This window comes from Clarias gariepinus, chromosome 4 (genome assembly GCF_024256425.1).
Source record: "Clarias gariepinus isolate MV-2021 ecotype Netherlands chromosome 4, CGAR_prim_01v2, whole genome shotgun sequence".
Classification (NCBI taxonomy): Eukaryota; Metazoa; Chordata; class Actinopteri; order Siluriformes; family Clariidae; genus Clarias; species Clarias gariepinus.
The window spans coordinates 3,067,666-3,081,793 of NC_071103.1; the positions used below are offsets into that span (position 1 = coordinate 3,067,666).

Here is a 14,128-nt window from a genome sequence, read left to right on the forward strand (position 1 = left end):
AAAGAAGAAACTATTTATTTTAGCAATACTCAGCAAGGCACACTTTTATTATTATTATTATTACTCTGATTTAGAATTTTTCATTTACAGTCATTCAAGGCGAAGTGTCTTGAGTTTCACCAAACACAAACACACATCCACTGCAACACGTATTCAGTTCAACACACTTCGTCGGCAGCTGTATTTCAGAAAATCCCATCTAGTGCATGGAACAGTGGTTTAGTAAACCTGATAAAGCCTTTTGGACGCTTGAAGAAAGGACTACAAAGGATTTGTCTAGTTTTGAAATACAGTCAGATTTCTCATTGCTGTGCGAAAGCGAACGCCACACGTGAATACGATACGGAAATGCGTTTGGGGACACACTCTCAAAGCATGCACTGTAAAACACATTACCGAATTTGTTCGTAAAAGTCAGAGCATGAAACATTCCCAACATCACACTTTCTACAATTACCAAGAGTTTAACTTATTATACATTGATTCACCATACAGTGATTTTTTTTTCAATTACACTTATTACACACTTGAAAAATATATTAGCAATTACATGTCGACAGCTACATGCTACTGTTACTGCAACACAGAAAAGTGTAGTGCTGCTGCGAGTCTATCGTGTTAAATCACGCAGCACTTTAAAAAGAAGGCATTAATGGTAATAGTGAGGAGGATTGATAAGTTCGATTTCGGTTCCCCCTAAAATTCAATCCCATTGTCCGTGTATTCAGTTTTCTCTAGTTCCCATACGTGAACCTTTCTTGGGACCTTCTTGAAAAACAGAATGACGCCTTTTGCTGTCTACACCCCCTATGCTCAAAACTAAAGCTTAACTCTTCAGTGAAATGTTCGGTTTAAACTGAATTTTGAAAATATATGTTAATAAAAATACACTATGCTAAACAAAATTTGTGTGCGCAATAATTAACAAAGCAAAAGGCCAAAAATACTGAAAGACCTTTTTTTTCTCCAGCGATGAGCGCTAATCAATAATTTATCGGTTTAGTCAAAATACAAGAGAAAAGGAAAACGGATTAAAAAAATATTTATGTCTGAATGCCTTCACAGGTAAAAATTTTTTTGCCCGTTTTGTTGTTTCTTGGACGGGAGTATCAAATTAAATGAAATCAATAGCTAGAAAAGCTAGCTAGTATTAGCTATACTAGCTTCCTTGTTTTGTATTTGCACTTTAACGGTTTGTAGTTAATGTGCTACATTCCTTACGTCTTCGGTAACATACAAGTTTAGTTAAATTTTCCTTCTAGAATTATGAAGTTTTGCGACATGTTTAAGAAAAGTGAAAATCTTTTAAATGCTAGGACGATCTTCAGAGCAAACGTGCGTTTGAAGTGATTGAGATGTTGACCGTGCTAAGGCTTGAAAAAAAAAGGAAACAGGAAGCTGTTTTGGTTTTTGTTCTCATGCACACTTTGAGAGGGTTGTTGAAATGACAAAAACATTGTGGTTTGTGCAAAATGGTGTCGAAAACCCACAAAGAGCGAGAAATCACTTTCGCTAATTCACACTGGGTTACCCGAGGTCACAATTCTTGTATACGTTCCAGTCCTGAAGTATGGAGACCAACGTTGTGCTTTCCTTTGTAATTAAAAGTAAAATAGCTAGAAGTAAGTACCCTGTTAGGGAAAGATGACACAGGTTTTAAGACAAGTACAATGATTTAGCAATATTTTGCTAATAGTTATGACTTCCTGATCACGGCTTTCCAGACTGGCTCATCCTAGGAATCTGAACCGTAACCGGCTGTCCGACTGGTGCAGAGATTTGGGCTTTGAAGCTCTGCTGACTGCCAGTTGTTCCCCTCTGAACCTCAGAGCAGTACCTCCGAGTTACTTCTACCTTTTCTTGACTTCTTGATGAACTGGGGACGGACGCAGCCTGGCTGTAGGTCCCCCTGCTGACACGGATGGGTATAAATCTCTCCCCTGCTGAAGAGGGCTCGGTAAAGACGTTAGAGATGTGTTCCTTAAAGCGACTGAAAAACCCAGGACGTACTGTCGGGGTTGCGATTGGACGGCCCAGGTTCAGCAGGACAGGTTGACCGATGGTGGGTTCGTTAATTTCTGTTTGTAGAACAGAAATTTCACACGGTTTCTCCTCAGGTATGGGTGAATCTTCACAACCAAATGTCTCGCCCTCCTTAGGAACATAGTCCTCCAGGTCTTCCAGGGAGAACACTTTATTACCATCGTCCAGGATGTTATTGCTGCAGCCCTCACACCCCGCTGCCTGATTATCATCGGTGTCCGCATCCATTTCTGTCAGGACATATGGTTGATCAAAATCCAACTCTTCCACTTCTGGAGAATCTAAAGTCGCTGTTTCAGATTCAATTGCTGTATCATTTTCCCAGGAGAAAGCCTGTGGGTCCACGCTAGCCCCAGATGCTTGCATTGCCTCCACTAGCTTGTTGTTTGAGTTGTTAGCGTTGGGGTTATCAGGGGGTTGTCTCCTTTCGGGGGACGCGCCTCTTCTCCTTGGCAGCTTTGGTGACTTGTTCACTTTATACTCGATAATTTCCTCCACCTCGACCCATTTGGGGTTCCTGGCTGCGGTGCCCTCAGGTTCTGTGACGTACAGCGTGGGGACGGTTTTCCTAGGCATTACCCTCTTCTGTCGAGGGGGTTCAGGGGTGGAGGCTTCAGAGCGGTAAACTCCCATAGCGGACGCCCTAGGGGACGGCCGAGGGGACGCGTGGCGCTTCATTCGAGTGTTCTTTACGACAGTCGTGATGGTTTCCTCTCTGCAAAAGAACACCATAGGATCTCTACACAATACCACAACTGCAAAGGGTTATCGGTTATTAGTCACTAATGATGGTAAACATATTTAGCGGTTTAAACTTTAGTTTTTAGGGACAAACTAATAAATCCATAAATTTATACATTTTTAGAAAATCTATATCCAGCATTTTTATTCAGGTTAGGCTGCTTTGCAAATATAACATTGATTGTTAAAAGCGGTACACAAATAAGTTTGGGGGAAGTTTTCAACTAGCAATTATCGGGCCTTGGATAAACCTCGTAGGCTACGGTACTGCCACACAAAAAAAATTATGCAGAATTCATAATTTGAATATTCAATTGAACATTTGAATTCAATTACACAAATACATATTTTTTAAAGGGAAAAAAATTTTCAGATATTGCAAAAGGCAGTGGGTATTGGTCTTAATTTTTTTGCTTGACAACTCTAAATATACGCTACACATTATTACAGTATGTTTAAGATTCACACCATTTCCCTTGAGGTAAAGTGTATTTAAAAAGGCAGCATTTGTATTTTAAATAAATTCTTTTAAAAAATTAAATATTAAGTTCCTCATAGTGAAAAGTTCAAAAATGGAAATACAATTTTAAAGACTTACATGATTATGGTTTTCTTTGGTACTTTAGTCTCTTGCTCTGTAACTAGAAGACACAAAAATAAAAAGTAAATTCTAATGAATTGACAAGTGAGAGGGGTAAAAATGCAGGTTTTCTTAAATACAGTGATGAGAAAAAGCAAGTGACCTTTTATGTGTATTTTTTTGCATAAATTAGTCATAAATTGTGATCTGATCTGTGATCAAAGGAATGATGGCGTTCTGCATTTTCAATAAAATAAAAATTCTTGTAGAATTGTTTAGAGCATGAGTGTTCATGAGTCGACTGCTTGCCATTGTGGAGGGAAAAAGAGTCCATCAAGGTATTCTACAGGATAATGTCGGGGAGGCTCTCTATAAACTGTATCTCAGAAGAAGCTGAGTGATGCAGCAGGACAATGACACTAAACATCTACTACAGAACCATAAAATCCTCCTTTTGGAGCAGCATGTTTAAAACTCAGACCTCAACCCGAGAGAGATGCTGTGGAATGAGCTCAAGAGAGCTGTTCACACCAGGCATCCTAAGAATACAGCTAGGGGAAGAACGGTCCGAGGTTCCTCCTGAACATTGTGCGCAGGTCTAATCCACAGCTGCAGAAAGCACTTGCATGAGGTTATCGGTGCCAAAAGTAGTTCAACCAGTTACTAAAACATTGTTTGGCTTCTTACCTTTACCACATGTTTAATGGATGGAAGGTCATTTCAAGAGTGTTTGTGTTTCATCAGCTTAGAAATGCAGTAGCTATTTATATTTGTGACTTTGCTCCAGATCAGAACGCGTTTCATGATCAATTTATGGGGAAATCAAATAGTTGACTTGTTTTTTCTTGCCACTGAGAATATGAAACGTTTATTACATTTTGTTTATGTATATATATTAAAACAGTTGGAAGTAAAGTTCCTCTTCACATCCAGGAGATCTCTGAGTAGTCCAGATCTCTGTCAGATTTATCCAGACATTTCTTTAATCACAATTCAAAAATAAATCATCTCCTCTACCTTCGATCGTGATGGCCTGCTGTCCTCCTGCCATCGCCACTGTAGGAAGAACCAGATCCGCCGCACACCTCGCGTTGCCTAGCCGGTTGGACAGCTGTGAAAAACATCCAGATGTTAGCTCTCGATTCTGATTGGTTAAAAAGTGGTTAATTGTAATATATATTACGTATATTGACACCCTACCTCGCATTCATAATGCCCCAAGTCTTTCTCTCCAGGGTTTTTAATCACAAAAACCACCACGCCGCTACGTGGCTCACTGTATGTCTGATACTTCTCCTGGTCTAATAGAAGCTTGCCGTCTTTAAACCACCTTAAACAGGGATGAGAAATACAACGTTACACAACGTTTACAAAGATAAAGGCAAAAAAGTATATATCTTTCGGTAAAGCAGATATAAGTAAGTACCTTATCTTTGGTCTTGGAGCGCTCAGTATTGTGCAAGTGAACTGAGCATCCTCTCCTGCTATTAATGCAGCGTTCCGTAACTTATGGACGAAGCGTGGCGGTACTGCAAGGGCAAAACGTACAAAAATCATTTCATCATAATAGATACAAGTTGTAGGATTGATACTAGAACCTGGGTCCTAACGCCTACCCTGTACTGTGATCTTGCCCAGGGTGCTGGCGTTTCCTGCGGCGCTGGTGGCAAAGCACATGTACTGGCCGGAGTCGTCAGCGGTCATGTTATCCAGGATGAGGGTACAGGAACCGTCAGGATCCTCGATAATGATGTGGTGAGGGTCGACCTCGACAGCGCGGCCGTCTGCACGAAACGGATACACATGCTATACGACTGAGCTACGTATCATCATTGTAATATATAGGAAAGCAACTTGGACATATTAGTGTTAATCTTTCCGCATATTCCAAGAAATGACGTAATAACGACTTCGGAAGGACCATTAATACGCTTACCTTTAAACCAGGCCACTACAGGTTTCGGGGTTCCAGTGACTTTGCACGCCAGTTTAACCGTCTCTCCCAGTTCAGCTGTGCAGTCGGTCAACACTGCTTCGAAATCAGGTGGACCTGCTCACACACAAAATCAACCGTTTTTAATACATAAGACTTAGTCAATATGATCTATACTATATCATAGGGACGCGGATCATCAGGGACCGGCCGATACGACATCACGATACACATCTGCTGATTCGGTTTGTACTACGATCATGATTTCGCGAATTACAGGTCCTTGTAAACGGTTACTGCAGACACGTTAAAAAATAGTATCATTTTCAAAAGTTATAATGAAGTGAGATCATCAGGGACTGGGGTGTCTGGTGCGGGACGTGAGGCGCTCACTCCAGGCCGGCATGCTGTAGCGCTGTTGCAGGTTGCGCAGCTCGCGGAGCCAGGAGTTCTTCAGGATGACGGTGCGAGCCTGCAGAGTGTACTTCCTAACAGAGTCCTCGCGCTCGTGCCAGATCTCGAACGCCCTCTCGTCTCCTTCCACAGTCTCGTTCACGTCGATGTTGGTGAGCTGAACAAAAGCAAACAAACTATGTTCAGTAAGGAGCACAAAGACGTCACGCCCTACAGGACACGATCGGTGACGAGGTGCTGTGGTGAAGTGGCGTTAAAGTCGCATGTTTATCAAACTGTAGTTGAACATCAGAGAAACAAGTTCAATCCTGTCTTTGCATTTGATTCGGTCCAATAGGTTTTTATGTTTTTTCTTTTTTAAATACCTTCATCATATTCTTGAATGTGTACATCTGGACGTCTGTGTTCGTGTCTCGTTTCTGCTTGCAGATGATGACGTAGTTTTTAAAGAGGAAGACATGGCGGTGACTGCCTCTTGAAGAGGTTCGGACTCCTGGAGCGCCCTCCCACACTATGAAAGGACCCTCAAGACAAAGAAAAGGAAAATAATGTCCCAACAATTCGGTTTGATTTAATATTCTATAAAAATTATATGAAAAAATTCACAAATACAATGTGTGATTTCCATGAAAATTTACTCTTTTCAATAATTCATTTGCATTCAAAGTCTTTAATTTGTCCATTTGTGCGCTGTGTCAGTACCTGTCTGATTGGCTCTCCTAAAGCCTCCAGGTTAGCGGGGTAGTTCTCGATGAGCGAGACGTGCCGCGTGTTTTCTGAGCGTGTGGGAAGAGACGAAACCATGGCGTAGGCCTCCTCCAGAAGACAGCAGTTCTGGCCGTTCCTCGCCTTGTTTTTGATCAACTCCTACAGATCGGATCACGTTCCACATCCACATCAGTGCCGCTTCATTTCAGTCTAAATAAATCCCAAGTTTCAAACACAAAGGTTGACGTGTTACCTTTAAGAGCTCCTTGTATTTCTGGATTCTCTCCAGTGGCCTCTGAAGGTAACCGCTCACACTCAGGACCGGACCTTCTGCTGGATCCACATTCGCCAAGTCTGAATCGGTGTATTTCTGCCGACAGAATCATTCCTCGTTTTAACTCGTCACACTTTATTGATCTGCTACATCGTTTCTGACTCCAAACCTACTGCAGGCCTGGGGTTAAGCACTTTATTTTTATTGTCAAAAAAACTAGCAGAAAGCTAAAGTAGGTTGCTATTTTATTTCAAACGGCAAACAGCAGCACCATATATTTATCTTAAGATAAAAAATGTATTTCTTTATTTTACCTTAATAACTTGATTTAGTTTAGGAGGTTATTGTAAACGTGTCTCATTTCGATGCAGCATGTTATTTCAACTCACTTCTTTATTTCCTGCATCATCATTATTATGTCTTTACCATAAGATTTAAACTAACTTCTATGTTAAAACTTTAAAACATCACAGACTTTAAATAATGACATATTTTCATGAAAACATGTTACATTAAAAATATTCCAAAACAGATTTAAATATGATACTGGGTAAAGATATAATGAGATAAAGTAAAAAAAAAAAAGTGAGTTACTATCTTGAATTAGATATACAGTACAAGTTAGAAACGGTCGACCCCCCGCACAAAATACTCATTTTGTAACTTAACATAAATTCTGCTAGATTTCCATATTTATTATGATACTGTATAAATGTTGTAGTAGGGAACACAAAGCAACGGTAGAGGAAAACGCAGCATGAGTGCTCTTGCAACGTAACCACCCGGGAGTATTTTTAGGGGTCAACTGTATACAAGAAGTTGACATTCTACTCCCCCACCATCTCCGACAGCTTTTGCCGTTCCTTACTCTTCTCCATACATCTCTAATGTAGTGATAAAGGGTGCCAATACTTTAGAAATGGATGCTCTCTGTAAAATAGCATAAAGCATGAAGAGTGTATTGTGTAGGGATTTGTAAGTGCATCTCAGGGCCTCACCTTGAAATAGTGATGAACATCCTTCTCACAGATGGTGGCCTGAGCCTTGGCCTGACCCACCAGGTACTGCAGATAGTTCTCAAATCCTTTGGTGTTTTTCAGGAAGCGCATGGCTATGTCGTCGTCGGTGTCGCAGTCTTGCAGTCCAGGGAGAAAAGAGCTAGGGGAAGGGAGACAGGAAAAAAGCTGAGAAGGTAAAGAGCTCTCCAAAGCATTTGAAATGCACCATCGCCAGTGTTTCCTGTAGTACGAAGATCTAGATCTGCTTTACCTCAAAGCGTCTTCACTGAAAATTTACAGGAGACTTCGAACACAGTACGGTGATGAAACTCTTAGCTTTGTTTTTTTTTAAAAACTCTTTGTTTTAAAGAAGGCTGCACGTCCGTGAATGCCGATCCCAGCCGAGGTGGACCGGAGCCTACTGCAGACATTACCATGAAGGTTCAGCACCCGATCATTAACTATCGACAGATAACTTGTCGCCAAATTACAGAAGGGATGCGTCCGTCTGTGTGAACACAGTCATTCACCAGCACCACTTGCACGTTACAGGAACTCGGCTGGGAGTTATCGCCACGCCCCCTGTACAGTCCTGACCTCGCTCCAGGCCATTTCCACATGTTTGAGACATTAAAGGAGTTCCTGGGAGGCCAGCGTTTCAGATCCTGGCTAATGAGCAAGTCACATGGACAAACTCTCCGACACAACATGAAGAAGAAACTGTTCTCATCGGATAAAACCACAGTGGTGTGATGCAATGATGCAATAGGAATTTGGGAATAGGCGCCGCCTTATTGATTGCTAATTATCATCACGTACCTGCTGTGGAACGAACCGATGTCTCCGATGTTGCGGAAGATGGCATCCTTGTGGCTGCGGATCTCAGGCGGCGTGCTTTCCTCATCGATTTGCTTCAGATGGTGTGATGTGACAAAGTCCATCTCCTTTATGAACTCCTTCTCACTGGTGATGAGCTCCTGCATGAGTTGGCTTTACAAAGAACATGACGATAACAGAGTGAGAAACATGACAAGAACTTTAAGAAAATTTAGTAATGATTTCAGCTGGTTTTGCCATTTAGGACATTTGTGCACCTGATTATATTCCAGGCATATATTTATTAAGGTATATACTTTGTGCAACCTGATCTCACGGAGAGTTTTTGTGTGTGTGTGTGTTTGGGGGTATGTGTCTCATCAGTTCTTACAATTTGTGCAAGCCTTTGTTAAAGGGTTTACCCAGAAGGATCTTAAACGCATGTGATGTGGATGAGGTTGCGTCTCACCAGAGCTTCCTTTTGTACTCTCCCTCCGTGACCTCCTCCCCTGTGACCTCTGGGACCTCCGCTGTGTCCGGAGAAATCTACAACACATCATCATATTCAGCGTTTTTTCTCCACAACAAACAACAAACCTGAACCTAAGGACTCCGTCACACATCCAGGGTTAACAGAAAGGACGTTTTAAAGCACTGAATGCCTCACACCTTTAACTTCTTGTCCAGGTACGCCGGAGAGACCCAGCCTTGACGCGAAGGCGTGGTTTTGGTGGGTTTGGTGCGCACCAGCCATTTGAGCGGATGAGCCGAGTCCAAGACCTCCACGTACTGCCCCTCCTTTAGGGCGATGCTCTCTTTGCTCAGGCCCATGGGGTTGTAATCGGCTATGGCTACGTAGATGTCAAACATCTGCACGGAGAAACGATAAGGACGAAGGTGGCATGAAATAACGTGTGGAAACACAACAGTGTATAAGGGGGTGGGAAAGGAAGGAGGACCGTGTGTTACCTCTCCTCGGGCGTCACCCTCGTCGGATTCTGAGGACGAGTCGGCGATGAGTGACGCGGGACGTGAGCGGCCGTGGAAGGGTGACGCAGACGGGGTCTTGGTCTCATCATCGCTGTCCGCTCCCGGGACACGTAACGAGGCTGAACGGGAGAAACACACACACAAGAAAGAGATTTAATATTTAACATCTTGACTGAACCTTTTTAATTAATCACATTGAGTTAACTTGCAGATGTTTATTATTCAATAATTTAAATCAATTAATCAATCAATCAATGGAATACAGAACCATTCTCACACCATAAATAAATGGAAAGAGAGAGACACGTGGAGCAAGAAACAATGAGAAAGACATAAAACCTGAGAGATGAATAGAGAAAGAAAGTGATAGTTTGAGAAAAAGAAAGACAGACAGAGAAAGACAAACAGTTACACTAACGCTCAAAGGTTTGGGATCACTTTCGAACCCCATGGTCGTTCCCGATGTTCATTTTTTTCTACACTGTTAAACAATACTGAAGACGTTTATCTAAAACACACAATAATCTCCTCTGAACAGTTGATATTGAGATGTTTATCTGCTACTTCTGCTCTGTTAAGCTTCATAACGGCTCTAATCTGAGGTGCTGGTTGTTAGTTGGTGATTTCTGAGGCTGGTGACTCTAAATGAACTTCTCCTCTGCAGCATGTTTGGTCTCGCTTTTCCTGGGAAGGTCTTTCCGCCACGCCTACTTTGATCAAAGGATTATAAAAAATACAGCTGGGGGCGGAGCTTTTTCTTACAAAGCCCCAAAGTTATGGAATAGTCTTCCAAATAGTGTTCGGGACTCAGACACAGTCTCAGTGTTTAAGTCCAGGCTAAAAACCTATTTATTTAGCCAAGCATTTTTATAAATAGATTAGCCTTAGGTAAAGGAGCAGATCTGGGGGACTCATGGACGTAGAGTATTATGGTGAACTGGTATGTTTGGATGCTGTCTTCCTCACTCTCATTGATCACTCAGGTTTGCTGACGGTGAGGTGATTGTTTGCTTTACATGTCAGGAAGCCCTCATGTCTGTGTTTCCTTCTGGCTCTCCCTTTTAGTTATGCTGTCATAGTTAGTCCTGCCGGAGTCTCTGCTTGCACTCTACAGTTAATATACATTCACATTATACATTGTGTGACTGTGACCATACCTAACTGTTATCTCTCCTCTTCTTCTCTTTCCCCCCCTCTTTCTTTTTCCTTCCTCCTCCTGTCCCCCCCTTTCACTCTTTCTCTCTCTCTGTCGAGCTACACATGTCGTTCCTGAGCTGCCAGTGATCCAGACTCCCTCTGCCCTCCGGACCTGTCTGACCCATCCTGGTGCCCCGCTTCTGGCTGAAGAACTCGTCACATGGATGCCCCGTGTGTCTCTCTGGGATGCGTCTGGTGTCTGGGAATGATTCTCTCTACCTAGAAAATGGTTCTGGCCTCGACTGGTGTTGGCAACTGTTTCTCTGGGGACTTGACAGTTTGATAGTTCATGACTGGAACTTCTTACAAGTCTACCTGGGTCTTCAATAACTACCTGGACTCCATATTAACATCAATTAACATCAGCTATTATAGCTGAACTGCCTCCCACCCTACACACTGTATAAATGCAGATCATTTACTGCTTTCTGTTTCACCCAGATGAGGATGGGTTCCCTGTTGAGTCTGGTTCCTCTCAAGGTTTCTTCCTATTACCATCTCAGGGAGTTTTTCCTTGCCACTGTCGCCCTCGGCTTGCGCACCAGGGACAAACTGACCATTTTGATTCATACAAATTCACATTTCATACAAACTTAAATAATTCTTTTGACTGTGTAAAGCTGCTTTGCAGCAATTGCGACAATTGCTAAAAGCGCTATAGAAATAAAATTGAATTGAATTGAATTGAATTAAATTCATGAGAGACAGTTGGTGCTTGATGGGTTTTGCAGATGCAATACTGTTCTTGCAAGCACTGTTTCAGAACAGCTGACCTTCAGGTCTTAACTAGACGACTCCCTGTTGCTCTTGTTGTCACATTATAATCTAATTGCATACGTGTTATTTCATAGGTTTTTATGAAAATAATATTCTAATATTCTTCGAATATTTTGAGCGGTAGTGTGTACAGTACAGAATGGAGGAAAAGGGAAGAGAAACAGAGAGACAGACTGACACAAAGATAGAAAGAAAGGGAGAGAAGGTGAAATGGGCAGACAGACGGAAGGAAAGGTTAAAGATGGAAGCAGAGAGAGAGAGAGAGACATGAGACATGAAGAGAGGTGTAGAGAAAGACTGAAAGACAGCAAAGGATAGAAAGGGGCAAGAAAAAGTGTAGAGACAAGTAAAGACAGACTGTGTGTGTGTAAGAGAAGGATGTAAAAGAGACGATAAGAGTGAGAGAGATGAAGAGAGAGGTGTAGAGAGACAGAGAGAGACATGAGAGCGAGTTATAACGAGAAAGAAAGATAATTAGGGACGTAAATGAAACCTATTACAGTGAAATCCTGTCATTTGATGAAGTCATTAACAGAACAGATTTGTCTGTAAGTGAAGCTGCATCCAGATCTTTACAGTACTAATAAAAATCACCAATCATTAGAGGATATCGCTACGCTACAATGGTCGCATGTGGGTAAAGTATTTGCACCCGGGTGAAAATGAGATGGTGGAGATTCTGGAGTTTTGTCTGTTTTGTCTTCGGATACATACTGGTCACACTGGGCCAGGTTCTCATCCACTGGAGCACTTGATGGTTCTGTAAGCTGTCTGAATAACAAACCAGTTTCAGTGAGTGTGTGGAGCCACGGGGGAGTGAAAGGTGCGCAGGGAGGAGTGGATAAGGTGGATGAGGGGGGTGAGTGGATGAGAGGATGGTGGGATAAGGGGGGGGGGTGGTCAGAGGTGGATGAAAAAAAGGGCATGACTATTCAAGTTAACAACGAGAATAAAAGTTTAAAATAGAAAAAAAATAGTAATACTCTTTTAAAGTTTGAGGTTTAAGGGTTTGTCCAGATAACCCCGCCCCTTTATATGTTTTACAGCTAAAATAATACCTGAAATATATGACCTTTTGTTCCCAAAATATATATAAATTAGATTAGGCTTATTATTGTATCAACATGTTCATTCAATCATTTTATTCAACAGTTATTCAATGATTTCTTTCGCTCTGTTATCCCCCTATGTATTGATGTATTCAATTATAATTTAAGAAACGGTGTTAAAAGATGTTTAAATTGTCTGTGCAACAGTGAAATCCTCCCTCTCACCCTGCGTGATCTTGGCAGAGACCATCTCGGTGATCTGCGTCGTGAGCTTCTGTAACAACTCGGCCGTGTCCACTCCAGACAGGTACGGCAGCGTCGGCCCTCCTGATGGGAAGCGAAGACGAGTTAATGCACACGAGAGGAGAAAATAAGTCAATGTAAGATGGGAAACTGACTTAAATCAGGTAGTGACTCAAAATCTCAAATCTAATCAAATTAAAAAAAAATTTATTCCACACTTTCCATTCGTTTTCCTTTCCTTTGTCATTTGTGTTGGAGTCGCATTATTTAGTTTTAACTGGCTGAGATTAATCAAGTCTGAAATAAACGCTGCCCTCACCTTTGCCTTCTTCCTCTGGGGGGCTGACGGTAATCCCACAAATCCTGAAATCACAAGAAAGCGCACAGTCACAGACACAGCCACAACGCTTCCAAACTATCGGTACAAGAGTCGCATTTTACGTTCCACACTGCTGCTTGTCATGAGCTTACTCTGGCGTAACGGTGACCTGCTGTCCTGCTGGGAAAGCGGTCAAACCTTGGTCCACGTCCAGACGGGCGGTGTTGACGCACTGGCCGGCGCGGTTGCTGGCGATGCAGGTGTAGGTGCCGCTGTGCTCCTTCTCTACGTCCATCAGGATCAGGCTGTGCTGGAAGCCGGAGCTGGCGATCTTGTACCCGGGCGTGTCCGCTTTGATCCACAGAATGTCCTTTAGCGCTTCTTCCTTCAGCCAGTTCACGCTGGGAGTCGGAGAGCCTACGGGGATGACAAATACCACAAAAGCTACGGTCCATGTCCATGATAGGTGCGTTTTATTGACATGTAACATCCTGAACATTACAGCTTTACCTCTGACTCGCACATGTGTACACTGTTACTACAGTATATCCATCCACATCCACAGCATTTTGCAGACGTCCTTATCCAAAGCGACTTACATTTTTATCTCATTATACATCTGAGCAGTTAAGGGTTAGGAGCCTTGCTCAAGAGCCCAACAGGGGTAACATGGTGCCCTTGTGGTTTGAACCTGGGACCTTTCGAACCGTAATCCAATGCCTTAACCACTGAACTACCCCTGACCCTAATACCATATAAGAAAGAGCACTTTTTAATTAAAAGCTGGTGTGGTATATGGAAGAGGCAAAACGAGCACCTTCTACTTTGACAGACAGCGTGATACTTGATCCTCGTTTCACCGTCCGGTTGCAGAACTTCTCCAGAAAACGTGGCGGCACCAGAGGTTCCTTGGAGTCTACAGGGTGAAGAGACAGGCAAGGCAAAATGATAACAAGGAGAACACAAGGAGACAAAGCCACATTTAGATGAAACATGTTTTTGTTTAAAGTATAATTAATTTATTTATTAATGATGCGCACACACAC

General features: G+C 42.4%; 1 protein-coding gene and 1 pseudogene across 1 annotated transcript in view; both read right to left on the reverse strand.

The window, feature by feature from the left end:
• obscnb (obscurin, cytoskeletal calmodulin and titin-interacting RhoGEF b) overlaps positions 1–14,128 on the reverse strand; it is a 60,384-nt gene continuing 46,256 nt past the window's right edge. Inside the window, exons 54-74 of the mRNA XM_053495244.1 lie at positions 13,900–13,998; positions 13,235–13,499; positions 13,083–13,126; positions 12,746–12,847; positions 12,186–12,242; positions 9,477–9,616; positions 9,177–9,377; positions 8,977–9,053; positions 8,511–8,681; positions 7,692–7,851; positions 6,673–6,789; positions 6,414–6,578; positions 6,077–6,235; positions 5,691–5,868; positions 5,301–5,414; positions 4,981–5,148; positions 4,791–4,893; positions 4,565–4,694; positions 4,382–4,475; positions 3,383–3,425; positions 1–2,758 (exon numbers count right to left, since the gene is read on the reverse strand). Of these exons, the coding sequence (XP_053351219.1) occupies positions 1,711–2,758; positions 3,383–3,425; positions 4,382–4,475; positions 4,565–4,694; positions 4,791–4,893; positions 4,981–5,148; positions 5,301–5,414; positions 5,691–5,868; positions 6,077–6,235; positions 6,414–6,578; positions 6,673–6,789; positions 7,692–7,851; positions 8,511–8,681; positions 8,977–9,053; positions 9,177–9,377; positions 9,477–9,616; positions 12,186–12,242; positions 12,746–12,847; positions 13,083–13,126; positions 13,235–13,499; positions 13,900–13,998 (3,635 nt within the window). The 3' untranslated portion in view covers positions 1–1,710. The remainder of the gene's footprint in view (positions 2,759–3,382; positions 3,426–4,381; positions 4,476–4,564; positions 4,695–4,790; positions 4,894–4,980; positions 5,149–5,300; positions 5,415–5,690; positions 5,869–6,076; positions 6,236–6,413; positions 6,579–6,672; positions 6,790–7,691; positions 7,852–8,510; positions 8,682–8,976; positions 9,054–9,176; positions 9,378–9,476; positions 9,617–12,185; positions 12,243–12,745; positions 12,848–13,082; positions 13,127–13,234; positions 13,500–13,899; positions 13,999–14,128) is intronic.
• LOC128523332 (uncharacterized) lies at positions 2,890–3,069 on the reverse strand (annotated as a pseudogene).